Genomic DNA, 27897 nt, shown 5'->3' with positions numbered 1-27897 from the left:
TTCATATTCAACGACAATACCAAATCCCAATTTTTTCCCTTGCTATTGTCATTCTGCTAGCTTGCTGATTTTTTTCCCTCCTGCATAACTTCCCCATGTTCAAATCCACCACCGTTTCTTCCACCTACCTCTTCCTTCACTCACATCAAATTCAAATTCGTTCCCCAAGCGCAACTAACTGACTTGAGACACCGCACCACCACCACCACCACCCCCCTCCCCCGGAAACGTTTCCTGCGACTATTTGCGTCCTCGACATCCACCTCAATTTTCGCTCGTGGAATCTTCATTCTAATTAAGATCACAGAGCAATTTATTCCCCATCTTCCACCATGGCGAGAGGTAAAGGTGTCGTGCTTGATCTTCGCGCAACGCCGCCGCAAGTCCTGCATGAGGAAGCTGTAATTGCACCCTTAGAAGGAGAAGTAATGCCGACTTCTTCAGAAATCCCTCATCCTCGTCCTCCTCCTCCTCCTCCACCTCCTCTCACCACCAAGACTTCTTCTACATGTTCAAATTGCTCCAGCACATTTGAAAAAATCACAACCGAGGTTGGTCTCGCTGCAATCCAACTATTCGAATTTCACTCCTGACCAGTTACAGGATTTCATGCGTCACGTGGCGTCATGTCCAGCTCAACCTCTTACATATGGCAGTGATAGCGACGAATCAAGCGTTCTATCTTCTGCCCCAAACTCACCATTTGTTGATCGTTTTTCCAGGCTCAAGCCTCGAGATGAAGATGCCGCTGTGCGTGAGGACCTTGGCAATCAAGATCTTGGCGTGCTTCATACCGGTCACCAAGTCGTTACTGACGGAAACCTCAATGAGCAGTTGCTGAAGCAGAACATGCGTCGCGAATTTTCCAAAGTTTCTGCCTACGTCAAAGGAGAGTACACTATCTACGATTCCGAGGATGAGGAAGACATGCCGGATGCTTCGGCTGCTCCGTCTGACACGGAAGACCCGAGAGCCTCCCCCGTACCAAATGGCAAATCAAGTCTTCAAGCATATCAAAGCAGCAAGTCCGGAACCCGAACTCCAGAGACCTCTGACGAATTTGATGGCACGGAATCTCCACAAAAAGCCGAGATCCCAACCAGTCACCCCACGCCTTTGATCGCCAAAGACGCTGCAGCCTTAGCGAAGCGAAGTCAATCTCCCAAAGATCTTGGAAGCAGTTCAAATACCCTCAAAGTATCCGAGGCCACATTCAGTGCTGTACCATCACAACAGCCAACCCCTGAGATCAAGCCAACACGCCTAAACAAGTCTGGAATTAAGTTCAAGAAATTAACGCCCATCTTGACTCACGTGAACTATCTTGAGAACCCGGAAGACATGTCATACGAGACTCTCTATTATCGTGCCTCTGTAACTACAAAGGTCTTGTTCAAGTTGCAAGAAGAATATGATCTTTGCGACAAGGAGACCAGCGATTATGAAATTGCCAAGAAGTATGCGGCCAAAATCGCTGCTGAGGCAAAGAAGGAAGAAGATGAGAAGCTCTCTGCTGAAAGTGATGCCGAGCTGCTGAGACTTCATGCTCAATACCGAGAGCAGTTGAGAATGTCGTTCAGAGACTACAACGCCTGGGTTAGCGGACAAGAGGAAGCATCCGATCCTGATGTGGTCCCTCCGATCCACTGGGAATTCATGAGGAATATAAAGAATCCTGATATCATGGGAAAAGTCAACAAGCGAAGAAAAGCAAACGAGAAAGAGGCGGCCAAGCCTGTTACTCTCCTCGAAGATACTCCTTTGCCTGCATTGAGACGCGGTGATGATGAAATTCGTAAGAAGCGAGTTCTCTTCCTAGACCCAGTCGTCTTTGAAGATCGGAAGACGGCCGACGTCTACATGGCCGAATATAGCAAGAATCGCGATGCCATTGGCTTTCAGGTCTTCAAGGATCGCCGGGTTACCGTTCCCACGGAAGAGGTAGACGAGAACGGCAGACCGAAGAGAAACAGGGGAAAGCGTGCTTTGGACACTGAGCAGACAAACACTCCCGGTGACTCTGGGGATGAAGATGCCCCCCTTGGCAAGCGGAGACGAACTACAAGAGTTGTTCAGGAGTTATCCACCTCGCCTGCTCGCCGTGCAAAGATTGCTACGCGTGAAGGTACCCCGCACGTTGCAACTTTCAAATCCGGTAAGAGGATTGGTCGCCCGCCAAAGCCCAAAGGAGAGGCCGCTGCCACAGTACCAAAAACAGCTCCCAAATCCAAACTCCAACAATCCCATCTTCCTCCTGCCTCAGAGCCAGGCGATCGCGAGGAGTCTGAAGATGAACTCCCGGGTGTAGGATCCCGAGAGCTCGAGGAAGGTCAAGAAGCTGAGCTCCAAGAGGCTGCCGAGGCCCTTGTTCAGCAAACCCAGGAGCAACCTACTAATGGCAAGAAGAATACCAAAATCGTCTTCAAAGTCATAAGCGACGAGGATAAGAAATCAAGGAATGCTGTCAAATCTTCTCCCAAGAAAAAAGGTGGCCGCGCAGCTGCAAAGCCAAAGGCCGCCCGTGGTGGACGGGGAAAGAAGGCTGTGGCCCAAGAAAGTCATATGGGACTTGGTGAAAACAATGAAATCATCCAGTCTACAGAGCAGGATGACATGCCTGCGCTCTATCCTTCAGCCAAATCTCGACCCTCAACTTCGTCTTCTGTTGCGACTGGCTCAACCAGTGGCCATGCTAGCAGAGCCGCCTCCGGAGAAGACACTCGTGAACAGACGACACGAGGCGTGACTGCAACCGTCAACGAAGTCGCAAAAACAAATAACCCCAAGGAGAAGGGTGGGAAGCGGAAGCGTGCTGTGGTCGCTGACAGTATCCCTGCACCTGTTCAGCCAGCCGCTCCCGCTCCCAAGAAACGAAAGACATCCGGAAAGAAGCACGAAGAGCTCATCCCCAAGGCAGAGGAGGACCTAATGGTTACCCCTGACCCTGCTGGTGAGATGAACGGCGAAAACTCTACCACCGCTAGTGGACGACCCAAGCGGAAGAGAGCTGTTACGACCACTGAGTCTGTCTATGTGTCTCATCCGATAGGAGACGAAGATGAGTTCACTCAGGAAGAAGCTTTACCAGCACGACCAAAGCGCCGCAAGGCTGGCAAAGCTCGTGGCGTCAAGAAGGGCAAGCATTTCAAAGAGGAAGCTAGTGAGTCCGAGTACAACAGCGATGCTGGCGACGGTCTTGACGAAGAAGTCGCCGAAGTACAGCCCAAGAGGCGTGCATCTCGTGTTGGTGTCAAGAAGAACTTTGCTGAGCCGACAGATGACGATGATGAAGAGGCCGAAGTCGAGGACAAGATTGCGCCTTCGCCCAAGAGACTTACCTTCAAGGCAAAGGGTAAGGGCAAAGGAGCTTCGCAGGAGGCTTCTCGGGCTCAAAATAGTTCATCCGTAACGAATGCTTACGACGATCTAACATGTCCAGGCTCCGAGATTCCAGGTGTTACACAGACTTCCACTGATATGGACCTTCCACCAGCTGCGCCAGAGCAGCGGAGAATGCCCGTGAAGAAGGCTGCACAACAGACTGCTAGGCCAGAAAACGGCATAGATCATACAGGCTTGGTCAATGAGGACGACGGAGATGGAGATACGGATGCAGCCGCCGCAGAGGCATTGAGAAAGAAACTCGAAAAGAGTAGAAAGCTTTCGGCGTCCACGGCTTTGAGATGGCGGACAGGCCAGATGGCTGTTCCAATGGCCAAGAGAAATGCTACGAATGCCAACAAGAAGGCCGAGAAGAATACGGCGGCACACGCTACCCATGACAGCCACTTTGATGCTCCGTACCATGGTGGTGTCCCAGCTTCAACTTTCCCGCCGAGTCAATTCTTCATGGCGATACCTCCACCGATGCCATACCCGAACACCACCTACGCTCAACCGCCGCCGCCGTCTCAGTATAATCATGCCTACGCACACCCGGGCCCCTACCAAAATCTACACGGGGGGGGTCCCTTCTCCATGATGAATCCTGGCGCTCCAAACCAATACCCTCATGGGCCTGGAATGTATCCATATCCATCCCACGCGCCACACCCTCAGCATCTACAATATTCTGTTCCACCACCTCAAGCACCAATCCCAATTCCAGTAGCCATCCCACAAGCTCCACCTCCAGAGCCCCGCCGACCAGCGACGAAGCGAAAGCCAGGCGGAGCCAAGAAGCCTAGCAACAACGAAGACATGATGCAAGCCGAAGCACACCCTCCACCCGCGGCCATTCTCCCACGAAACTTCTACTCGCAAGCCGCGCCCGCACCTGCCGTGAACAGCACCCGTGCCCGCAGGCCTTCCCGTCTCGCCCTTGGCCACGACGGGGCAGGCGATGAGCGCGACGACGTGGAGCCTCGCAATCATCAATTCAAGAGCGAGTATGAGCACTACCAGGCCCTCTCTGCGCCGCGCACGCCGTATACGCTGGGAAAGCGCCGGCGGAGGCCGGTGATGGACCTTTCTTCCATAAATAATGACGACGATGACGACGAGCTTTGATTTGCGAGAGATGGGGGGTTTACCAAGGGAAAAAGTGACCCGTGAGAGAGGATCTGGTTTTGCGGGGAGCAGTGTACATGAGCATGGAACGATGGGACGGGTTGGATGAGATGACCATGATGAAGTTTCCTTTTGCAACAAATTGATAGCGTGGTTACCTTGTATTTTCACGACAGCATGCGACGGTCCTGGGGGGGGGGGGGGCCGAGAGCACATACCCAGCGATGTTTGCAGGCGATGACTTGGAAAGAATGATAGCGGTGAGGTTACAGGCATGTCTGCTTGTCACGTAGATAATGTATAATGTACCTTTTTGAACAAAGCCCTTCCATCCTTCCTAACCTTGCACCCACGAAGTGAAGCACGCGAGAAGGCGATTGACCCCAACGCCTCACCAACCTTCGTCACGACCAGGAGGTAGGATGTGAGTATTCCTCGCCTCCCCAATTTTTGTAAGGCCCCCTCAGAGTCTTGAACCTCTCCGTTCTTTCGAGAGCGCGAAGACCTTTTTTTAAAAAAATCATAATGATAATGATAATAAAATTCCTATTGGTCTTTCTAGGTTCAAGTTTTTTCCAGTTTGGTTGGTAATTCGATCCTCGGCACAGGTGCGACTACCTACCTTATCTATCTCTCGCGGTAGGTACCTTAGGTGATGGCGCTGGTGCTGGTGCGGATGCTTCGCTCGCTCGCTCGCTCGCTCTTGCGTTTTACTCTTTGACCTCCCCTCGCGAGGCACGCACGTGGGTCATGACTAGTGAGGGAGGGAAGGGCTGGCTTGGACTGCAGTTGGGAGTGCCGGTGGGGTGGGGTGGGATGTAGTGTAGTGTAGTGTAGAAGCGTGCGTGCATTCGTTTGACGTTTCGGGATTTTTGCATGAGATATGCATTGGTGGGGAGTGGGATGGGATGGGATGGGATGGGATGGGAGGGGAGGGGGTGGAAGGGAGGGCTCGCTCCTTCCTGTTGGGCGTGAGGGGGGGGAGGGGGGATGGGTATGATATGAGATATGTGATATGAGATATGTGATATGAGATATGTGATATGAGATGCTATGAAATACTATGAAATGCTTGAAATGCTATGAAATGCTTGAAATGCTATCAAATGCCATGAGATGCTAAGCTAGCTACTCAGACTTCGGATCGAGCAATCGCAAGACGGAGGAAAGGGACAGCCTGCCAGTGAGCCTTACTCGAGAGCTCGTGGGGAAGGTAGCACCCGCGCTGGCTTGGTGGCTGCAATCAGACGGACCCATGGCTCCCCTCAATTCGAGCTCGAGCTCGAGCACAAGCATATCTGAGACAAATCCGTTGGGATGTCTGCATGATCAACGGAGCTTGGATTGTGTACACGGTCGTAGAGGAGAGGAGGATTGACAGAGGGGTCCTGCTTAAGCTCTTGTAAGCAAGCGGATGGCTTGATTCGTCGCCACCAGTCGGTTCGATGCCTCTCGCTCAGGACTCTCTTATATTCGACCATCCCGCAGTCTGGTGCCTCCCACCCGCCAGCGCTCTTCTTACTTTCGACCTTCAAATCGTAGTGCCGAAGTGTTGCTCGCTGATAAAGAGTGGTTGTGTGGAGCGGGCATCTCGGCTATTTGTTGACGTCGACAGTCAGGCCCCACCCTCACCAGAATGGTCCCGCCGCTCGAGTTCGCAAAAATGAACCTCCGGTTCTACATCGACCTCGTCTCGGCTCTCGAGTCACCAACCTCGAACACCCCGACTGCATCACCGATCCAGGCCGAGGCGGCGAGACGAATCACTTCATGTAAATAGCCCACCACCATCATCCGCCCGGGGCAGATGTTCTCCTGCACACTTATCAAGGGAAGTTGCTGACTCGCCGTGTCCTAGTCAGCATGTCGCGCAACAGCTCATGGGCTCACCTCTCGAGCCCGGGATCGGGGACGCCAATCGCCTTCAGGGCTTCCGGTATGCAGACGGATGTGCGCATTCGAGTCTTTGAGCGCGAGTTCCACGTCCACTCTGTCGTGTTGAGACTGTACTCGGCGTTCTTTCGCACGTTCTTGGACTCGGCGGACAAGGAGGAGACCGAGGCGGAGAAGGGATCGTGGAGATACGACTATGTCTCCGTCATGGATCCAGACGGCGGATGGGGGCTCGAGGCGGCGAAGAAGGTGCCCGACTCCCACCTCGAACATGGTCAAATGCGTCCGCTCACATAGTCTGCAGGTTCCGCATTCTCCCTCAAAGTCTTCAGCATCGAGCAACTCCTCCCCCAAAGAATCCATGGGCACATCCGCCGACGAGATCGCGTTCGAGAAGCTCCTCTGCGCCATGTACCACAAGAAGTACAGCATATCCGGCCTCCGAGAACTTTCCGACATGACCCGGCTCGCAGACCTCTACTGCTGCCTCCCGACCTTCTCGACCTCGCTCTACACGGCCCTCTGGCACTCCCCCTCCCTCATCGCCGAGATCCCGGCCAACTGCAACTCCACCCTCCTCCTGGCGCAGAAGCTCCGGCACCCGCTGCTCTTCCGCGAGGCCCTCGTCCACGTCGTGTCGCAGTGGAAGGGCTACTCCCGCTTCCTCGAGGGCCACTACAGTCTCGTCTGCGCGGTCACGTCGGCCTACAACCGCGTCTGTGAGCGCCTCCTGGCCACCAACCAGGAGCTCTTCCTGGCCATGAACCTCGGGGGCCAGGTCCGCACGGACATCTGCGCCGCGACCAGCGACATCGAGCGGGAGCTGCTGCCGACGCAGAACGCGCACTTCTACCGCCACCTCTACGACCAGTGGGAGGGCGAGCAGGAGGAGGGCATGGAGAGCGTGATGGAGTCGCTGAGCATGCTGCTCGAGAACAAGCTCGTGCTCGAGCGGGGCAGTACCTGCGCCGGGGAGCACGAGTTCAAGCACGGTTTCTTGTGTGCCACTCTGGAGGACAATGAGCTGCCGGTAAGTTGGAGACTCCCCCTCCCCTTCTCTCTTTCCGTCGATTCAAAGATTGCTGTCCTTGATATTCCAAGAGTCAAGATTGATGTGTGTTTGTGTGTGTGTTGATCTTGCTCCCAAGTTGTCGTTGCTGCTCCCAAGTTGTTGCTGTTGTTGTCGTTGTCGAGCCAAGACCTCGCCTACGAACCTACAGCCACAAACAAGCCTTTTTTCTTCTTTTTCTCCGCTGTCATCACATCCATCGATCTACCGGTACCTGCTTACCGTATCGAATGCTGACCTTTTTTTTTTTTTTCTCTCTAGTGGAATCTTGAAGAGGAAGACTGGTAGATCCCGGGCCATCGTTACGCCTAACCGGAGAATGCACATGCACAGAGCGAAATGAGAAGAAGTGGGTTGGTTGGATTTTTGGGGAGAGGGGGTGGAGGGGGGGTTGATGTTGGAGTTGGTGTTGGAGTTGGTGCTGGAGCTGGAGGAAAAACGGCCATTTTTTTTTCTTTACTGGATGCCGCAACCATCTGGTGTCAGGGCCTTGGCCCCATGGGAGCATGGGACGTGGGACATGGGAGCTGTTCATAGCTCTGCTTTTCGGGTTTTCGAATTGGGGTGGGGGGGATGGGTTATTTTTTTTTCCTTTTCCTTTTTTTTGGTGTGTGTGTGTGTTTTTTTTGCTACTTCCTGTATGAAAAAGAAAAAAGGGATATCCAGGGGTGCAGAATGAATGAATGAATCGATCGTGGTACCGGTACCGATCAATCGGCAGGGGAAAAAGAAAAGAGTATTTATTGCTGGAAGCAAAGCGAGCGAGTGAGCGGGAGGGAGGGGATGGGTGGATGGATGGATGGTGTTTCTTTTGTGGAGATTGAATGCTTAGAGAGGGGGGGGAATGAAACGAATAAATGGACTTGATACAGTATTGATGGAAAGGCCTTTTTTTTTAATTTTTTTAATTTTTTTGGTTTTGGTTTTGTTTTTGTTTTGTTTTTTTTTAAAAAAAAGGGGAGGGGGACGTGGGGAGAGGGGGAGGTTAGTACCGGTACTGAGGGGAGAGATTGGATTGGAATGGATTGACTGGATTGACTGGGTTGATTATTTTTATTTATTTTTATTCTATTTTATTTTTGTTTTATTTTTGTGGAAGAGAGGGGGGGGTTCTTCGAGATGCATGAATCCACGGATGGATGGATGGATGGATGGATGAGAGGGAAATGCACCTTGTAGATGAGATGAGATGAGATGAGATGAGGGGTGTGAGATGGGATGCAATGCAATGCAATGCAATGATATACCTAGGCATACGGTAGTAGTATGGACTATGACTTGTTTGTCGGTTCACTTGTTTATTGTTTTACGTTACTTAACGACTGTTGTCGTGCGGGTAGATAGGGTTATACCGGTATTGCTGGTTACTGCAATGTGCATTGCAGGTCTGCTTTTGCACAACGATTGTTTTACTTCTTTGGGGTTTACGTTACTCATTTATTGTTTACGTTACTTACTTCTTGTTTTACTTATCTATTGTTTACGTCACTTGTTTTGTTTACGTTACTGACACTACCTTGATCCCTAGGGAAACCCCCCCCCCAAAAAAAAACAAAGCCAGCCCCTGCACCGTACAGTAGTGCCTGAATCAGAATCCACCCACGCACGCCGCAGCCGTCCCGCCGCATCGGCACGCTAATCTGGTTGGTTGGTTGCCAATCTGGCGCTAAACTTCCCATTTTCCGCACTCGGTAACTGGACTGGAACTGGACGGCCCGACGATGACGTCCACGACTCCCCAAACTCTTTTCTTTCAAACTCACTTGATCAAATCAAAACAAAACAAAAAATGTCACGCCCTCACGAGCGAGAAATCATGCTTCCGTACGCGCCTTGATTTCCTGTACTTAGGTTACTGATTGCGATTGATGTTTGTACTCCGACTTCCGATCACGAGAACCTGCACCTCTTCGTATCGTACTGCAGTACTCGTACCGAGTCCCTGGAGACCTGCGCCAAGACCACCGCCCGGGTACGACTTGAACTACTTCACGACCTCGACGAGGTACAGGATGCCTCCCAAGAAAGCAGCAGCCGCAGCGGCAGCGGCGAATGGCAAGCGGAAAGCCTCCACGCCCCTCGAGTCAAGCTCCAATGGCTCCAGCAAGAAGACAAAGACCAGCAGCAGCAACAGCACCTCCCCCGACGACCTCCGGAAACCCCACGAGTCGGCACAAGAAGCAGAAGACAACGGCATCGTCCTCCGCAAATTCTACCCGCACGAGATGTCCAACGCGCGCGCCCTGGCCTACAACAAGGACGAGCTGCCGCGGCCCATAGAGCTCCTGAAGCGCGCGCTCGCGGAAACGAAGGCTGGGCGCGAGGGGGTCGACGTCAAGGGTGCCGTGGTGCACTGGTTCAAATGCGACCTGAGGACCCGGGACAACAGGAGTCTGCATCTGGCGAGCGAGAAAGCGAGGGGGGAGGGGGTGCCGCTGATCGCAATGTATATCGTCAGTCCGCAGGACTTCGAGGCGCATCTGACGGCGCCCGTGAGGGTGGACTTCATCCTGAGAACGCTGGAGGTGTTGAAGGCGGATCTGGCGAAGCTGGATATCCCGCTGCATGTCGAGACGGTGGAGAAGAGACGGAATGTCGAGGGCAGGGTGCTGGAGCTGCTGGGGGAGTGGGGTGCGAGCCATCTGTTTGCGAATATGGAGTATGAGGTTGATGAGCTGAGGCGGGAGGCGAGGATGGTGAGGGCTTGTTTGGAAAGGGGGGTTGCCATGGATGTCGTGCATGATACTTGTGTGGTGAATCCCGGCGAGCTGACGAGTGGGACCGGGAACCAGTATGCTGTCTACAGCCCGTGGTATCGGGCTTGGATGGCGTATATACATAAGGACCCGACGGTGTTGGATCTGTTTGATGCGCCGGGCAAGAATCCCAGCAGAGCGAGGGAGAAGTTCAAGGCGTTGTTTGAGAGTCCTATACCGGATGCGCCGCCGAACAAGACGTTGACGCCTGAGGAGAAGAAGAGGTTCAGGTCCATGTGGCCGGCTGGAGAAGAGGAGGCTCAAGAGAGGCTGAAGAGGTACTGCGACGAGCGGATAGGGAAATACCAGGACGTGCGGAACTTCCCGGCCAAAGCAGCCACGTCCTCGCTAAGCGTGCATTTTGCCAGTGGGACTCTCAGTGCGCGAACAGCCGTCCGCACAGCACGCGACCACAACACGAGCAAGAAACTGGACGCCGGCAACGAGGGCATCAAGACCTGGATATCCGAAGTAGCCTGGCGCGACTTCTACAAGCACGTCCTGGCCCACTGGCCGTACGTCTGCATGAACAAGCCCTTCAAGCCGGAATACACGAACATCAGCTGGGAGTACAACCAAGAGCACTTCCAAGCCTGGACCGAAGGCCGGACCGGGTATCCCATCGTCGACGCCGCGATGCGGCAGCTCAACCACTGCGGGTACATGCACAACCGGTGCCGGATGATCGTCGGCTCCTTCCTCGCAAAGCACCTCCTCCTCGACTGGCGGATGGGCGAGCGCTACTTCATGGAACACCTCATCGACGGCGACTTCGCCTCCAACAACGGCGGCTGGGGCTTCAGCGCCAGCACGGGCGTCGACCCCCAGCCGTACTTCCGCATCTTCAACCCGCTGCTGCAGAGCGAGAAGTTCGACCTGGACGGCGGCTACATCCGCAAGTGGGTGCCCGAGCTCGCGGGCGTCAAGGGGAAGGCGATCCACGACCCGTACGAGCGGGGCATGGGCGCCGAGGCGAAGAAGAGGGGCTACCCGCAGCGGATCGTCGACCACAAGAAGTGTCGGGAGAGGGCCCTGGCGAGGTACAAGGAGGGCTTGGGGAGGGAAACTGCCTGAAGGAGAGCAAGCGAGCGACCTTTTGTAGCCGTCCGGATAGTCCCAGATACCGGCGAGACTTGCATGCATGTCACACTATAGTTTCTCATATCGATACATATCCATGTAATCTAACTTAGATATCCATTTTCAAGATGTCCTTGATATATATATATATATATATATATATAAAAAGGGGGGGATCATCTCTTATCAGTCTTTTCTTCTTCAAATCACTCATTTATTTCCTCTACTCAGATCTCCAGGTAGGTACCGGTAGGTACTGACTGTCTCACTACCTACCTACTCGCTCCAATAAGAGCTTGAGCGAGGGATTTCAAGGTCCAGCCAGCCAGCCAGCCACCGGCATTGCATACTTACTCGTTCTACAACTAACATTTCCATCGCATCAGTGATAAATATAGGTATAAGAAGGTAGATCTGGAAGAATAATTGAAAAAAAAAAAAAGGCTTCCGATAAATAGCCTCATCGGCGACGCGAAACGGCTGTATTACAACAGACACACTTCGGGGTTCGTATCTAGATACTCCATAAGATGTATACCAGTGTACGACTACCCGGTCCTTCCAATCAACGCCTCGCTCAATCCAATAGATGTCCCCTCGATAGTGGTATTCCAACAAGTGTCGCTAAATGCTAGAAAAATGTTAAATCGTGTGAAAGGCGCAGGGCCGCCATGGCGTCGATTGCTCGCAGTAAAGGGCATGTGGCCCCGGCGGTTATGTTTGCCCGCCAGCAAGCCTATGGTCCTCTCCATCTGGTCTAGGCCGGACGGCACTCAAGACACCTTTCCAGCAGCCAGCTTTGCGTCAGCTTTCTTCTCGCTTTCCAGCCGCTTCTGTTTCTGGGCGAGTGCCTTCTGCTCCCTTTTCCTCCTCTCCTCTTCGCTCCTCCTCTTGATCTCCTCTCGCTTCTCATCTTGACTTAGAATCTTCTCTTCGGCTTTTCTTTGAGCAGCTGGTTGCTTCCGCTCGGCTCCTCTCAAGACCGCTGCTTTGTCCGGAGACGATCCGTCCGCCTTCTGAGCCACTGGCACTGGCACCGGAGCATTTTCTTTGATTCCCTTCAAAGGTTCCTGGGTCTGAGCGGGCGCTGACTTCGGAGCTTCTTGCTTGTGTTCCTGTGTCTTGGGTTCTTGTTTCTTGGGCTCTGCCTTCTTGGGTGGTTCGATTTTAAGCTCCGTCCCCTTGGCCTTCTTCTTCTCGTCTTCCTTGTTCACCGGGATCCATTCCAGTTTTTCTTCATCGAAGCGATGTCTAGAACCATATTAGCAGAGCCGTATTATCCTGAAGTCAGACGTACCCTTGAAATTCGGTCAGAGTCAAGGCCTTCTGATGATACTCCGCCTCCAGGAGCTTTTTGTATGCATATGGAATCTTTGCTGGTGTGCCCTCGAAGTACGTATCTCGCAGAGGGAAAACGTACGAGTCCTGCCTTGTGTCAGTCCACCTGCCAGCATCCGCCTAGTGCATCATACCCTATACTCGTGTCCATCCTTACACACCAACATTCCCCGGCCCGCAGGGTGCGAGTGATTGTACCTTGCCGTGGTGATGTCAATGAAAAGGCCACTCTCCGTATCGACCCATCGCGCATCGATCACATTCAACTTGTCCGTCTGCTCCCGAATCACATAATGCGGGTTGATCTCCAGCATATAATCCCGTCCTTGTGGTATCCGTGGCGTCTGGTAGTGGAAGACGGACATGTTGTAATAGGAGGCGAGGTAGTGCATTGAAGCCTCGGAGACTTGCACGTCGGAGTCCGAGTCCCAGGGGAGAATCTGTAGGCCAGTTGTCAGTCAGGCACCTGTGGGAGGGATGTACGGGCGGACACACCTTCCGATTCCACCACCATCCCAACAGCGTGCCGTGCATCAGCCATGTCTCGACGCCGATATCTGCGAAAGTCGCGAGGTAGGTCTGGATGAGGTTCGACAGGGCCTTTTTGCGCTCTTGGTAGCCGAGCTGGTGGTCTGCGAATCTAGCGTGGAATGTCAGCTGTGTTCCGTGTATCCCGAGCTACGGTGCTAGGACGACGCACCTTCCGTCGTAATGGGGATGGAATCTGATCGTTTGCAGGTCAGTAATTGTCGGGGATCAGACGATCGAGTCTGCGATGGATACATACACGCTTTCATCTGCACATCCACGAGGCGTTAGCGAGTGCAAGATAGATGGATGGATAGGTAGTTAGATAGATAGATGGGATCGGGGCACGCTCACGGAAATATTTCTCGCTCGGATCGCCTTTCTTCCCGCTCATATCCTTGTGCATATGCGTCCGCACACTGAAGAAGTCGGCATCTCGTCGCTGGATGGCGAGTGCCGATGCAATGGATAGGACGGCGGGGAGAGAGAGCAGCCGTGAGCAGCGCATGGTGTGTATGTATGTGAGAGAGAGTAATTAATTGAGGGTATAGGAGGTTGAGTTGTTCAGATATAGAAATATTTCCACTGGCTTAGCGATGATCTTGTTAAGGTTTGTCTTGGCAGATAGAAGCAAGTAAACAGCCGCCAAATACCGGTAGATGGATGGATTTCGTGAGATGGATTTCGTGAGGGAGGTTGTATAGGGAGGCAATGCCAGTCTTGTACGCGCACGCTGCAACTCATCAAGCGGTAGTGGAGTTGGGAGTTGGGAGATTCGTCGTCGTCGTCGATGTCGTTGTCGTTGTCGTTGTCGTTGTTGTCGTTGTCATTGTTGTATTTGTCGTTGTCGTTGTCGCCCGTGTGCTTGCTTGCTTGCTTGCTTGATCAGGCAGGGTGATCGACCGGGCACGCGACCAGAGAAAGACGAGTGACGACGCCCAAGGTCGGTAGGTAGATAAGTACCGGTAAGTAAGATGAAGGTTCGAGGTATCTATAATCCTGGGTCTCGATCTTTTCGGTCTCAGCTGTACCCAATCACAGCCCATCACATACAAGCCTTTGATAGAATGGCAGGGGCAAGGAATGCAAGGAGAACATCAGCACTATACCGGTCTCGGTACTCGCACTCGCTTCTCGTGTATGCTTCCCCCGCGTCATTCTTAGTCAGTCTCATGTTGATTCTAATCCTCGTCCTTGTCCTCGTCCTCGTCCTTGTGCTCGTCCTTGTCTGTATCTTTTGACTTGTTCATCCCTTCTCCTTCCATTCCTCGCCTCGCTACCTACCGGTAACTCACCCCCTTCATACAGTAACACTGCCAATCGATGAAACGCTGCATACTCCCCACAAGCCGCGTCAGCGCCTACGGAATCCCATGCCCCATGACCCAATACCGATGACCCATGGCAACCCTTCCCGTCTTCCCTACCTTACCTCTCTTTGCTTCGCACAAGCTTTTTGACGGGACCCTTGGCAAGGCTTAGCAGCGCAAGGCAAACGACGACCAAACTCTCTGCTTTCCTTTGCTCATAAAGAACGTTACGAGGTTAATATTAGTACGTGATATCCATAGAAGTTTAGCAGATTAATACGTCTATTATTTCTTTCCTATCCTTTTATACCATATGTGGGAATGCTGGACTGGGGGAATGGAGGGATAGGAGTTAAGGACTCGGATACAGTGGCCCGTGCTGCCTTGGCACCACCACTATTCCTGTACTACATCCCTCGCACCTACTTAGAATAGCTTCCTCTTCCTAGACTTAACAACACCACGAATGCAACCTATTGCGATTCGTACCGAGTCTCAGTGTGCACATCCCTTGTATTATCAACACTATGTATCATTTTTTTATCTAGAGCTGTGATACTAGTACATATTTTATTATATTGTCATAGGTATGTGGCACTGCTGTCATGACTCTTTTACAAGCACATTCTTGCTCAACTAAGTGCGTACAGCGTTTCATTCCCAGTTAATAAAAAAAAAGGAAAAGTATGCTTGTTGCAGAAGTGCCTGGTCTGATAGCGGATAACCACATCTTATGCTAAGAAAAGCAGAGCAGGTCAAAGGTCACCCAAGATTGAGCACTTCGTAATTGCGTTATTTTAACAGCACTCAAAAAGGTGCATGCGCTAGTATACAATGTCCATTTATTGTCTTGTAGAAATGTTATAGTCTCGATCATCAAGGTGGATATGCCAAGATGTATATACATCTCCTCTCTAAAAAATTCAAATTGTTCAATCAATACGAGATCCGTACGCGTACGAGTAACCCGTTTCGTATCTAGCTAATCAATCAACTACTTCATTCATTCACAACTCCACGATAACAATAAGAGTAACAATGAAATTGTTTTCACGTCCATTGCGGGTTATTAATTCACAATTCTACGAGACGCTCTTATTCATTCGTGAATTGGTTCACCTACTCTGCTGATGAAACAATTCTTTGACTACTCTTTAAGCTCGAGTTCTAGATATGCATATAATAAACAATCCCTCTGCTCTACAGGGAACTATAACGATTATCGGCTGTCGGAGAGATGGGTTCGATGAGATGAGTTAGGATAAGATAAAGTCTTCTATTACCTATGCTTTAAGAGATGTATAGCGTAAGAGCTTGTCTAGCTGAGAGGTTTAGTTAGACCTTGCGATTAGTTCTTACAAACATGATGCCACGGGTCAATGTAAAGAAACATAAGATACTTGATTGTCGGGACTTGTATTGAAGAGCGACTAATCACTGTCACTTGCAGGATATCGTCTCACGGAAGCTAAGTCTTGCGAATAAAAACGGTGCTTTTCATACATACCTATGTAATATAGGATGTACATAAATATATTCCTAAAGCCAAGCTATCCTGCTGTCAACTGCTTAGCTGGAATCCATACCGATCTCAATTAAGCTTCGCCATGCGGCATCCTTACCTAGTGCCCGGTAGGATTATGATCTAGCCATCACTTCTAGGTTCAAGTTCTAGCCCGCTACCGAGGCATTCCTGCGCAGCCGCAGCGCTACAGTTTCGGAAATCTAGACTTGTTGGGAAAAGGCGCTGGAGAGTTCAGGCTCGGGGATCGCGAGTATAAGCAAGATCAGCTGTCGCAGATGTGAGGATGGGATTAATGCAGCGCCAGCGATCGTGGGGGAGAAAGTGATGCAGCAGCTGATGTTGTTAAACCAGTGCTGCGATTTTCGGATCGGTGAGTTCTTGCTCTGAGTTTTCCTTATCAATTGGTAGACCCAGACTAATATATACTACGTATGTATATATATGTTTTTTTTTTTCGGAGCTCAGGGTCAATTGAATTTGGACAAGTGATCGGAATAAGGTCATAGGTGACTTAGTCAGACGCTGGGATATCTAGCACATGCAAGGCTCGAAGCCGTGTTCCGATGGGGCATTCAGTCATGGCATTGAATAAAAAGGTAATCGATGCAACTTAGCAGATCTTGAGTGAAGTTATCATCGTTGATGTCCGAGGTGGTTAAAAATAGAATGTTGTTGGATGTGTTTGCTTACAAATCAACCCCGCCAAACACCCCGCCTTCACTTCCTTCCTGCCATCCTTCCTTCTCGACCTTGCAAAATTTTCGTAGACTCCCCTCACACTTCAACGCAATTACGAATCTCCCAAACACTAGAACCTAAGAACTCTTCAAAATGTCGGACATGAAAGTCGTCTACACTAAGGATGCTGCTTTCCGTACGTCTTCACTCCTACTTTGAGGAACCAAAGCTAACTTCTTCATAGCAGCAGGACCATACGTATATCTCCCTTTTGGTTCCTTTTGCAGCACGAATCCATACTGAAAACTCACAGTCCCAAGCTATCGCAACCCCCTCTACCATCTACTGTTCTGGCCAAATCCCTTGCGACCCCTCCGGCACGATCCTCACCCTCGCTGACTCGACCATCACACAAATGACCGAGCGCTGCATCCAGAACCTGTCAGCAGTCCTCAAGGAAGCCGGATCCGATATCTCGAAGGTGGTCAAGGTTAACGTCTTCCTGACAACTATGGACAACTTCGCTGAGATGAACGCCACGTACGAGAAGTTCTTCACGCACAAGCCTGCGAGAAGCTGTGTTGCTGTTTACCAACTGCCAAAGGGGGTCCCAGTCGAGATTGAGTGCATTGCTTTGGCATGATTTGGTGGTCTAAAGGACATAAGATTAGAAAGAAAAAGGACATCGATCCGATACCTGGGCTTACCGAAAAAATTCAAATCTGATTTTGCATCTAAGAAACAAACATACCGGCCAGAGAACATTCACGGATACCTCCAGGCAATATGTCAGGACATGGCTGTTGAAAATTCGTTGCTTACCTACCTTGTTATAAAGACTGATCCAGAACAGGCCTGTGATTTAGAGGGGCACAGGTACGACACAGGCCAACCCTTATTAAGCTTGGTGATGTCAAGCTGCTTGGGGATACTGGAATAAGTGGTACCTGTCCCTCGAAAATCATTTTGCTCATCTCAGCAACCGAGTGGACACTCAATTCACGAGTCCCGGGGCCGCTCTTTTCCTAAGGCGGAGGAGTGATGAAAGATGCCACTATCCTCGCTTCTTATATTCTTGCCGCTTCTCAAGAGTGCCATATTATTTTCTGGCCATTGCTAAGAGGGTTACAGTTGATCCTTCATTTACCGAATAGCCAGAATTCGGTAACCTTTTATTACTGTCGATTCAAGTCTCGACTCGAGTCTCTTGTCGCTGATTATATCCAAATTCCAGAACAATCATTACGATTCGTCGGGCGCATCCAACAATATCCCGATTCCTCGTCTGAAATGATCGCCAAGCCTAGGACGGACTTTTTTTGAGATGACCCTTGCGTCGTCTAGCTGCCGATCACACAGGACAGTTGTATAAACGGATTGATCACTTTGTGTGCCTATCATTCATGCGAGGAGAATTTGGAAAGCAGCTTTGAAGCATGATCTCACAATTAATTATTGGTATTTGGGCCGGCGTGGCAATCTTGCTTGCGGAGCATAGCTCGGCCTCAGTCTATGGGAGTACCGGGTATTCAAACAACTTCGGTATTCCAGGCGTAAATATCAGCTATGACTGCAAGTCCTTGTGAGGCACCTCGATCCAGGATCTTCGCTGACATCTCGATAAGATGTGGTCGTAGGAGGAGGGACTGCAGGTCTCGCCATTGCCTCGCGTCTTGCCGAAAACCGGAACATCACCATTGCATTGGTTGAAGCAGGTGGCTTCTACGAGCAGGAGAACGGAAATCAGTCTTTGGTGCCTGTCTATTACACACCGAATATTGCCGGACCCCTCACTAACTAGGGCTTCATGACCCAGCCGCAACCTCAGTCGGGGTCCAATATTATTGCATACTCAAGGGGATAGACGCTTGGAGGCGGTTCTGCCCTCAATGCAATGCTATACCAGCGTGGTACAAATGGGTCCTATCAACAATGGGCCGACGCTGTTGGAGATCAAAGTTACAACTTTGAAAACTTCCTGCCATTTTTTAGAAGAGTGCAAACTACACGCCACCGAATACAAATGCCCGGGTAGCGAATGCGTCACTTCCAGCAGCTCCAAACGGCTCTTTCATAGCCACTGGCGAACCTCTCCATGTGTCCTTTCCAAACACGGCGACCTCATTTTCAACTTGGGCGCAACTGGGGTTCCGTGCGATCGGAATCGAGGACACTGAGGACTACTCGAGCGGAAGTCTGCTTGGTAGCCAATATTGTCCTCTGACAGGCCGCCCTGATGATCAGACAAGACCCTCTAGCCAATCAAGCTTTTTGCAAGCTGCTTTCTACCGCAATGCGGTTTACCCGAACTTGGCAGTCTATATTCATACCATGGGCGAGAAGGTCATAACAAAACCGCGACCGGTGTCCTGGTCAAAAGCCACGGGCTGTCATACATGCTCAATGCCTCAAAAGAAGTTATCCTCTCAGCCGGCGCATTCCAATCCCCTCAACTGCTCATGTTCAGCGGTGCGGGACCTCAAGCGGAGTTCAACAAGCACAATATTACTTGCATCGCTGATCGCCCGGGAGTGGAACAAAACATGTCGGACCACATCACTTCTCCAGTCACTTACGAGATCAATTTGAACACGCTATCCAGCCTCCAGTTCGCCGCCCGCGCTTCTTTGGAGTATTTGGAAAAAAAGATTGGCATTCTGACCTCCCAGAACGCGGACTACCTTGCCTGGGAGAAGATTCCCGCAAATTATTACAGCAACCTCACATTAGATGCGCAGGCTGATCTTCCAGCTTTCTTCGCAGATGTAAGGTAATACCCCAGTTATTGACCTGATTTTCCCCGGGGATCCGTGTGTATAAAGATGACTTGCTATGCTACAAGATCGCGGACTCTCTTCATCTACTAGCAAGAGAAATCGGCTAATCAACCTCAGTGGCCTGACCTCGAATACTTCGTCCTCAAATTCAACGCCGCCAGACAGCTTCCGGCGGACGGGAACTTTGGCACACGTCAACCTGCACTCATTACACCTATATCGCGCGGCAACATTTCTCTCTCTTCCGCTTCTATGGATGATGCCCCCCTGATCAAACTAGGCTGGCTCACAAACCGGACCGACGTAGAGATTACCATTGTTGCCACTAGAAGAGCTAGAGATTTCTGGGCATCCGATGCTATGGAGAGAGTTACGATCGGCGAGGAAGTTTTACCTGGTGCATTCCTTCTCACCGACGCGCAGATCGAGGTTTGGGCAAGAGAACATGCGCAGACTGTGTACCATGCCAGTTGCACCTGCAAGATGGGTAGATTAGGGGATCCGATGGCTGTTACAGATAGCCGGGCGAGAGTCATTGGAGTCAACAATTTGAGGATTGTGGATGCTTCGACCTTTCCTCTGCTCCCGCAGGGACACACGCAAGCAACGATTGTAAGTCGTCATAATGACCGACTGGGAAAAGTATGTTGTTACTGACTCTGCATAGATGCCTTGGTGTGGAAGATAGCTCACCATATTCTGAGTGATTCCTGAAATATGCTTCTCAGCAGGTTACAGAGCTGGACCGGACTAGGCAGAAAATCGACAATTACTAGCGATGCTCGGAGACGCACGCTCATCAATAATTGAGCACATACTGGTCCATCGGCCTCGATAGTGTTTGACACCTACTCCTTTAATTTTATACTCCTATAAAACAATCGTTGTTCGATAAACACAAAGTCCCAAAACTTTCCATTGGTCTCGCTTAGCGGGTGCACCGACACCCCTAGATACTCCCTTTGCATCAGAGCTGTCAGAAGCACCATCCATACCAAAGCGACCGGACCGTGCCAAAACCACATCCCGTCCCTAATTCCATCCCATCGTTGCTGTCACGCATCATTCGAAGCTCTCAGACTCAGCCGTCACATCAGGTTGGGGATGACACAACCCGCTGCCACCTCTTCCCTGAAACGCACTTTCGGACCTTCTGCACCAACTCGAAATGCTTTCTAGGGCACTCTCTGCATGTAACTCCCTATCTTAGCACGTCTCCGTACGAGGTCCAAGGGCGGGAGCCTATCGCCTGCAACCCGCTAGATGAAAATGAATACTACTACTCCTGTTACCACTCCTATAAGAGCGGGAATGCCATCACCCATCCTGTCTCTTTATCATCAGAATCACTTTTAATTCTATCCTCGCTACCACAACCCTCTCTCATTCCTTCTCGCATAACTTGTTCAAGCCTGCCTCAAACAAACAGACAAACAAAACTAAACAAAACAAAACAAGCAGTACACAATGCGCACTTCTCTCTCCCTCCTCGCCCTCACAGCCTGCCTCTCAGGAGCCGCGCTTGCCTTGCCGCAAGCCGTGAGCGGTACCACGTGCTCCGATACCGGGGACTGCCTTCCCGCCGTAAGTTTCCTTGTTCTATGTTCCTCGTTGACTTTGTTTTTCTTTCTCGGCCCTCGCTTCGGCTCTCTCGTTGCTACGCCCTCCCAACCTCGCCATCTACCAGCTTGGCATCCCCATCCTCTCTCCAGCGGTACCCATGAAAGCCAAAGCACTGTCATCATAAACACGAACTGACAACCTTCTTCCTACAGGACGGTGGCCGAGTATTCGCAGCAGTACCAATGGCGGCCATTCTCAAGCCAGCTGCAAGGCCATCTAAAGCGCTGAAAGCTCCCGCCGGGTCCAAGGCCGTTAAGGCCCAAGCAAAGGCATCTACAGCACCGAAGGCTCCCGCCGGTTCGAAGGCCGCTAAGGCCCAAGCAAAGGCATCTACAGCACCGAAGGCACCCGCGGGGTCTAACGCCGCTAAGGCCCAAGCAAAGGCATCTACAGCACCGAAGGCACCCGCGGGGTCTAACGCCGCTAAGGCCCAAGCAAAGGCATCTACAGCACCGAAGGCACCCGCGGGGTCGAACGCCGCTAAGGCCCAAGCAAAGGCATCCACAGCGCCGAAAGCACCCGCGGACTCGATGGCCGTGAAGGTTCGAGCTGCAAAGGCATCTACAGCGCCGAAAGCTCCCGCCGGGTTGAACGCCGCTAAGGCCCAAGCAAAGGCATCTACAGCGCCGAAGGCTCCCGCCGGTTCGAAAGCCGCTAAGGCCCAAGCAAAGGCATCCACAGCGCCGAATGCTCCCGCCGGTTCGAAAGCCGCTAAGGCCCAAGCAAAGGCATCTACAGCACCGAAAGCTCCCGCGGGCTCGATGGTCGTGAAGGTTCGAGCTGCAAAGGCATCTGCAGCGCCGAAAGCTCCCGCCGGGTCGAACGCCGCTAAGGCCCAAGCAAAGGCATCTACAGCGCCGAAAGCTCCCGCCGGTTCGAAAGCGGCTAAGGCCAAAGCAGCGGCAGCTACTCCCAAGCCAGCTGCTAAGGCATCTACAGTACCGAAAGCACCCGCCGGTTCGAAGGCCGCTAAGGCCCCAGCTGCGGTGCGCCGGTCCTGACTATTTTGATTTCGATGCCGAGAATTGGATTTGATTGTGTGCTTTTGGAAGCCAAACCGCTAGCCACCCTTGCGGAGCGGCTTGCACTGGGCTAGGATTGGGTCTTGTGTTTGAGAAGTATAGTAACTGATGAGGGGGGGGGGGTGTATTTATATGGAGGTGGATGATACGATAATTCTGATTTGGTCAGGCGCTGATGGAGAAATTTTGTGGGATGAGAGACAGAGAGACAGAGGGGGGGGAGAGGAGAGGATATTTCATACCTGTTTTTTAATGAGAAGACGTCTCGATGTATTATGGATGCGGACAATTTAATTTTTTTTCAATTTCAAGTTGACTGGACAAGCGAGCAAGCAAGCCTGCCCCTTGCCTTTTGTAGTTTGACCTTGAAGTGGAGATTTGTTCCGCTCATGTGTGGATCAAACATTGTTTTCCTTAGAGATCGTTGATAGGAACAACTAAAATAGGTCAATCGGTTTTGGCTTATTGATGTTTAATTGCAGTAGGCTTTATGGCTTTATATTTTATAATTTACTATATGTATAATTTTCAGTCGATAAAGCACTATTTTTATATGACCCCCGGCCTCCTTTCCCGACACCGGAATAAGCTTCCGCTCCAGAGCCGGTAGTAGGGCTCGCTAAATTCAACGACCGCGTCTTTAACTCAACGCTTATTGTTTCCGTACGTCGCAAATTCAATAAATAAATCGAGCGATAGTAGCTATCTCGTTCCTTTCTAGTCTCATAATAACTTGCCGAAGCTGCCCAGCAGCCCTTCCTTCTCCTTGGAGCCACACACCACACCTGCTCAAGCCTACAATCTGATCTTCCCCGTCCCCGGGACCCAGCCTCCAATCCAGTCGGTCACCTTACCAACAAGGTAGAAAGAAGTACATTGCGAAAATACAACCCAACCATCATGGCTCACTTCCAAACCATCCACCTCGAGCACCTCCCCCCCTCCCACGACCTCCACATCGCTCTCTACCACAAAGTCACCAACGCTGCCTTCCTGCACCAGCAGCTCCTCGCAGGCAATACAGACTTTGAATATGCGCTGGTGGACGCTAGCGTGGTTCGTCTCCTCCCTTCTTCATCAACCACAACCCATTCCCATCTACATATCACGTGATATCAAAAGAAATCACCGAGTGCAAAACTTGAGGTGTGCACTACCAGGCTGACCCAAACAAACCAAACGACAGATACTCTCCAAGCTTCACATCCTCGCAGCAGCCTACCGGGCCGTGAACGATATGCTCGAGAACCGGCTGCGGAGCCGCAACGTGCATTCCGAGATGGTGTTCTCGCTCTCGCCGAACAACAATGTTCGTCATCACCACCTTCTTTCTACTCCACCACATCAAATGACAAGACATGTCTACTCTTTCTCTCCTTCTCATCGCAGTCCCATCTCACCTCATCCCAATCACAAGTCCCACCCTGTGAAGAATGTGAACTAACCTGCGAGAACCCCTCCTCTCCGCAACCGACAGATCGCCGAATCCTTCCGCCGCTTCGGCCTCACGCCTACCACTTCCTCGCTGCTCGTCCTCAAGCTCTCTACTCCCACGCACCCTTTCCTCGCGTCAGCCGTGCAGGCGCACCTCGCTTCTGCTATCGATGGCGAAGCCGTGCCCTTGACGGATGATAGCTTGAGAGCGGTGACGGATGTGGCGCGGGTGAGGAAGCTGTACAAGCTGAATGCTGCTGGGGCTGGTGGGGGAGGGGGAGGGAAGAAGAAGATGAAAGACGCGGGTGTTATCGGGGGGGTGGTTGATGGCGGGCGATCGGCGGAGAAGGAGGAGGAGGAGAGGAGGGAGTTGGAGGTTTTGGTTTTGGGAGCGATGGCTTTGAGGAGTGTGACGAATTGAGCGTTTAAAAGGGGGGGGGGTCTCAGATAGGTAGCTAGGTATTGGTAATGTGCGACGAGACATGAATAAATGGAATGAGTCTCCTCGAAGAGCTGCAGTGCAGTGCAGTGCAGCAAAATGTAAAGTGCAGTCAGTAAGTAGCTCAAAATTGCGAGAGCTAGAACTCCTACACCTACCTACCTAAGGTACCTACCTATTCAGTGGTGGATGGCCGCACCAGAATTCCCCCGCGCGCTTTGCGGCTCAGGTTTCATTCACATTCTCAAGGATCCCATCTATCTGCCTGATGAGTTTGCTCGATGAATATCGTCCTGCCTTACCCCAGGCCGGCTAGGCATGTATGTATCCATCCATCTTACGAGTTTTCAGATATCGATTTCAACATTCCACTTTTTCTTCCAAGCATCCCTCTCTCTCTCTCTCAAAACCTCGTATGGCTGAAGATATTTGTAAGCGTATTTCAGATATATCAAACGGCGAGGAAAGCTCTTGAGCCTCGAATAAAGGTCTACTTAGAAGTACTCGTCTTGATACATGACGAAGCTTGCTAATTTTAAAAGAAAGTCGCGCTCGTGATAGATATAAAATACCGCAATATCAAAAAAAACGAAAAAAATGAAATAGATGCAATGATAAATATTAAGAGCAGTGATGACGGCATTTGAAGATGGTTGCGACATGCAACAAATCTACTTTAGCTATAAACTTATAGATCGCGCGCGGGTAGACTAGACTTGCTCCTTTTTTTTTAAGTAAATAACTAGGGCTTAGACTAGGTAGGTAGGTACGAACTGTGGAGCCGCCTCAAGAGACCAAGTACCAAGTTCGTATCTATCTCACGCTTGATCCTGACCAGAACAAACTAGACGGAACGCTCCGCAAAGTTCGACCTTGGATGACGATGCCAGACGTGAGAGAAACAGCTCGGGCAGAGGTCAAAATTCAAGCAATCCTGGCACTTGTACCGCAGATCGTGGTAGAAGAACTGTTTCCACGTCAGCAGGCACTCCATCCAAGTAAAGCATTCGATGGGGGCGCCAGACCTTGCGATTGCAGCCATCACACCGCCAGTCCCAGTCATCAACAATCCGGACGATTGGCGGTGGAGATGGACCCAGAGATGCCGCCGACCCTTTGGACAGATCCGCTGCAGGAGCGACGACGTGGCTGTAGACAGTTGCCAGAGGTATGACTGGACTTGTTGACTTGCTGGTAGGACGGGAGGAAGGTATCGCTGAGGGAGTGAGATTACCCGGACGGGATGGTCTACCGGTATCCGGATAGCCTTTCCCGTCATGAAACCACTACCGGTACCTTTATCAGCACCTTCTCGTCACGGGACCCGGATCCGGAGACTCACCCCGGCCAGAATCTCCCCAATGTCTTTTTCTGCTTCTTCTCGAGAAGAAGGCTCGAAATCGCGACGTTCTTCGCCCTTTGCTTTCCGCTCCGCACTCTTCCTCGTCTCCATTTCAGCCCTCAGCTTGGCTTTCTGCTCCTCGTCGGCCTTCTTCGCCGCTAGTTCCGTCTTGGCCATCTCCGCATCTTGGTGCTCACCAGCATTCCGGCTGTATCTTGGATTCTCCTCTGCTGCTGGCGGCCTCAATAACTTCAATGAGAAGTACGGACTTCGTCGCATGTTCTCCAGACTCTCCTTTTGGTATTCGGACATCTTGGGCTTCTCAGTCTTGCCAGACGCCCTCTCGTGAGAGACTTCCTTTTTCTTCCTCTCTTCTGTCTCGAGAAGTCTACCCGCGGCAACCTCGGGTTGTGGTGTTGGCGTCAGTGTAAGAGTCGCTTCGTAGGTCACACCGTCGGAGTTGGCCCCGACACCTCTCAAATTGAGCTGCATAGGGACTTGTTGCGCGGAGGTTTGGCTACCAGCAGCCGCTGGAACACTCAAAGCACCCATGGGGGCTGGGCCCATGGTTGGCTCTCTGGGTTGCGGAGGCATCTGAGGAGCCGGCAGCTGGTGCATCCAGCAAGTCGTCATGAAAACAAACATGTGCTGAACCTCCTTGAGGCGATCCTGATGTTTTCTGACCTTCTTCTCGTCCCGGAACGCATACTTGAGACGCTGTTGGTAGTCCGGCTTCCCCGACCCATGCGGAATCATGAGATCGATATCCTTCAGAATGGCTCGGCACTTGGTTGAGCAATCTAACTTTCAGCAATCTTGTCTATCATATGTGTTGGAAATCAGCTGTGTGTACCTGGCGGACAAGCGACGTCGCATCGTCTTCAAATCGCTTCGGGAAACCCTGTCCGGTCCCATCAACACTTCGCGCAAACACATCCACGAGACCCGCGCAGAGGGTGATCTGACTTGCTATCTCGATCATTTGTTTCGGGGCAGAGCTGAATGCTTTGTAGCGATCTGTAAGTGCTCCGGCAAGCTTGTTCGCGGCTTCGGTAAGAGCGACGGCCCCAACTACGATCGAAAATGGATCCATGGTCCCAAGGTGTTGACGGGGTACACTGGCGAGGCTTTCTCTCGTTTTGGGTCCCTCGTAGTATGGGGACCTTCAGATCGATGAAGCCAGCTGGAAACATATCCCATGCTTACGCTCCAGCTGCAGGCTAGCCTCGGTTCAAGCCACCACCGAGTATGACGAGCGTCAGGAGTTTCCGACCACCATTTATATATATCTTACAATGGAACTTCACGTCTTGACCATTGTTACCTCTCAAGAGCCTGCAGTGCCAGTATATCCGAGGCTTTGACACTCTCTAGCTTGCGCTCCTCCTCGAGTGCGCTAGAATATCTCTGAATGCACCCGCACTCCCTTCACACCATGCAACCAGATCTGCTTCTTCTTGATTGATTGATTGATTGATTGATTGATCGATCGATTGAAAGGTTTGCTTACTTACTGCAATGCAAAGCACGCTTGCTTGCCATGCTTGGTGCTACCAAATACTTCTCAAGGAAGGGGGTATGGGAATGGGTATAGGGGAGTCTGAATTTAAAGAGGACCGAGAGAATAATGGTCTGGATAATCACCATCGATGAAGGCTTGCCCCATTTTTAAACATAAGATGCGGAGCGGAGTGATGGCATTGGATTTACAGACAGAGCCAGAGCCAGTGCCAGTGCCAGTGCCAGTGCCAGTGCCAGTGCCAGTGCCAGTGCCAGTGCCAGTGCCAGTGCCAGTGCCAGTGCCAGTGCCAGTGCTAGTGCGCCCGCCTAAGTACCTAACCTCTATTGACATTGCCCTGACGAATTTCGCCATCTGCCGGCCGAACATCAAAGCCACCATGGAGGATGAGCCAAGCCACGTCAAGATTCATTGGTACGTGAGTATCCATCCGGTTGATCAGTATGATCATGATAAAAGCACAGATCTCCGTGGAATGGACCATGCAGGGAGTTGGAATACGCATGCCCGGAGAGATTGATGAAAGCGACTGCCACGTCTCTACAGAACTCTGCACGTTCCGGCCTCGAGAGATGAAGCTTTACCATTGATTCAGCTGGGCATCCCATACCGCGGTCGATAATCAGACGCCGGAGAGGACATCGGGATGGGACAAGCTGTAGGAAAGACACGAGACCATCGTCGTCGAAGAAGGATAGACGAGTTGTGTTCGTGATCCATCCAATATCTTAGCTTTCGATACTCTACCACCAAATCCATGACCGCGTTTCTGAAGTTGGGTGCAAGAAGAAACTCAGCGAGGGCGGGCGTAGCACTTGACCAGCTGGCTCCATTGCGCGATCAATTCTTCTCTGCGCTACGTCGCGTCTTCTCAAGAAGCTTCCAACATGTCAAAACTGTATTCGTACTCGACCTCCCCAGAAACCAAGCACGCCGAGAATACAGCACAAATCGAATCATCATCTTCAGCCAAGTATAATCAACCATGTTGCTCCGGCACGACTCCCAACACTAGTTGCAAGCGGCTTCGACAAATTGCGACTCGGCGCAAATGA

General features: G+C 51.4%; 9 protein-coding genes across 9 annotated transcripts; 7 read left to right on the top strand and 2 right to left on the bottom strand.

The window, feature by feature from the left end:
- Positions 1 to 332: 332 nt before the first annotated feature.
- Positions 333 to 4509, top strand: L3040_007661 (uncharacterized protein; the record flags this gene model as incomplete). The annotated part of the gene is made up of 2 exons (XM_066154941.1): positions 333 to 401; positions 604 to 4509. The coding sequence occupies 2 exons, from the start codon at positions 333 to 335 to the stop codon at positions 4507 to 4509; spliced, it is 3975 nt and encodes a 1324-aa protein (XP_066010820.1).
- A 1636-nt stretch (positions 4510 to 6145) lies between these two features.
- Positions 6146 to 7759, top strand: L3040_007660 (uncharacterized protein; the record flags this gene model as incomplete). Its single annotated transcript, XM_007291765.1, has 4 exons — positions 6146 to 6281; positions 6368 to 6651; positions 6707 to 7432; positions 7733 to 7759. The coding sequence occupies 4 exons, from the start codon at positions 6146 to 6148 to the stop codon at positions 7757 to 7759; spliced, it is 1173 nt and encodes a 390-aa protein (XP_007291827.1).
- A 1724-nt stretch (positions 7760 to 9483) lies between these two features.
- On the top strand, positions 9484 to 11301 carry L3040_007659 (uncharacterized protein; the record flags this gene model as incomplete). Its single annotated transcript, XM_007291766.2, has 1 exon — positions 9484 to 11301. One exon carries the CDS (start codon positions 9484 to 9486, stop codon positions 11299 to 11301), a length of 1818 nt encoding a protein of 605 aa, XP_007291828.2.
- Positions 11302 to 12080: 779 nt separating this feature from the next.
- L3040_007658 (uncharacterized protein) lies at positions 12081 to 13681 on the bottom strand (the record flags this gene model as incomplete). Its single annotated transcript, XM_007291767.1, has 7 exons — positions 12081 to 12558; positions 12605 to 12732; positions 12780 to 13085; positions 13141 to 13285; positions 13346 to 13369; positions 13433 to 13442; positions 13528 to 13681. 7 exons carry the CDS (start codon positions 13679 to 13681, stop codon positions 12081 to 12083), a joined length of 1245 nt encoding a protein of 414 aa, XP_007291829.1.
- A 3158-nt stretch (positions 13682 to 16839) lies between these two features.
- L3040_007657 (uncharacterized protein) lies at positions 16840 to 17329 on the top strand (the record flags this gene model as incomplete). Its single annotated transcript, XM_007291768.1, has 3 exons — positions 16840 to 16882; positions 16931 to 16944; positions 17000 to 17329. The coding sequence occupies 3 exons, from the start codon at positions 16840 to 16842 to the stop codon at positions 17327 to 17329; spliced, it is 387 nt and encodes a 128-aa protein (XP_007291830.1).
- A 1753-nt stretch (positions 17330 to 19082) lies between these two features.
- On the top strand, positions 19083 to 20151 carry L3040_007656 (uncharacterized protein; the record flags this gene model as incomplete). The annotated part of the gene is made up of 3 exons (XM_066154940.1): positions 19083 to 19451; positions 19581 to 20075; positions 20131 to 20151. 3 exons carry the CDS (start codon positions 19083 to 19085, stop codon positions 20149 to 20151), a joined length of 885 nt encoding a protein of 294 aa, XP_066010819.1.
- Positions 20152 to 20930: 779 nt separating this feature from the next.
- Positions 20931 to 22087, top strand: L3040_007655 (uncharacterized protein; the record flags this gene model as incomplete). The annotated part of the gene is made up of 3 exons (XM_066154938.1): positions 20931 to 21047; positions 21239 to 21383; positions 21942 to 22087. The coding sequence occupies 3 exons, from the start codon at positions 20931 to 20933 to the stop codon at positions 22085 to 22087; spliced, it is 408 nt and encodes a 135-aa protein (XP_066010818.1).
- A 921-nt stretch (positions 22088 to 23008) lies between these two features.
- L3040_007654 (uncharacterized protein) lies at positions 23009 to 23963 on the top strand (the record flags this gene model as incomplete). The annotated part of the gene is made up of 3 exons (XM_007291770.1): positions 23009 to 23164; positions 23295 to 23417; positions 23586 to 23963. 3 exons carry the CDS (start codon positions 23009 to 23011, stop codon positions 23961 to 23963), a joined length of 657 nt encoding a protein of 218 aa, XP_007291832.1.
- Positions 23964 to 24825: 862 nt separating this feature from the next.
- L3040_007653 (uncharacterized protein) lies at positions 24826 to 26416 on the bottom strand (the record flags this gene model as incomplete). The annotated part of the gene is made up of 4 exons (XM_007291771.1): positions 24826 to 24948; positions 25007 to 25267; positions 25324 to 26109; positions 26177 to 26416. The coding sequence occupies 4 exons, from the start codon at positions 26414 to 26416 to the stop codon at positions 24826 to 24828; spliced, it is 1410 nt and encodes a 469-aa protein (XP_007291833.1).
- Positions 26417 to 27897: the final 1481 nt, after the last annotated feature.

The sequence above is a fragment of the Drepanopeziza brunnea genome (genome assembly GCF_022702325.1).
Source record: "Drepanopeziza brunnea f. sp. 'multigermtubi' strain 214-2 chromosome Unknown ctg13, whole genome shotgun sequence".
Classification (NCBI taxonomy): domain Eukaryota; kingdom Fungi; phylum Ascomycota; class Leotiomycetes; order Helotiales; family Drepanopezizaceae; genus Drepanopeziza; species Drepanopeziza brunnea.
Note: the sequence above shows the minus strand (reverse complement) of the source record. Positions and strands in the feature narration are given on the sequence as shown.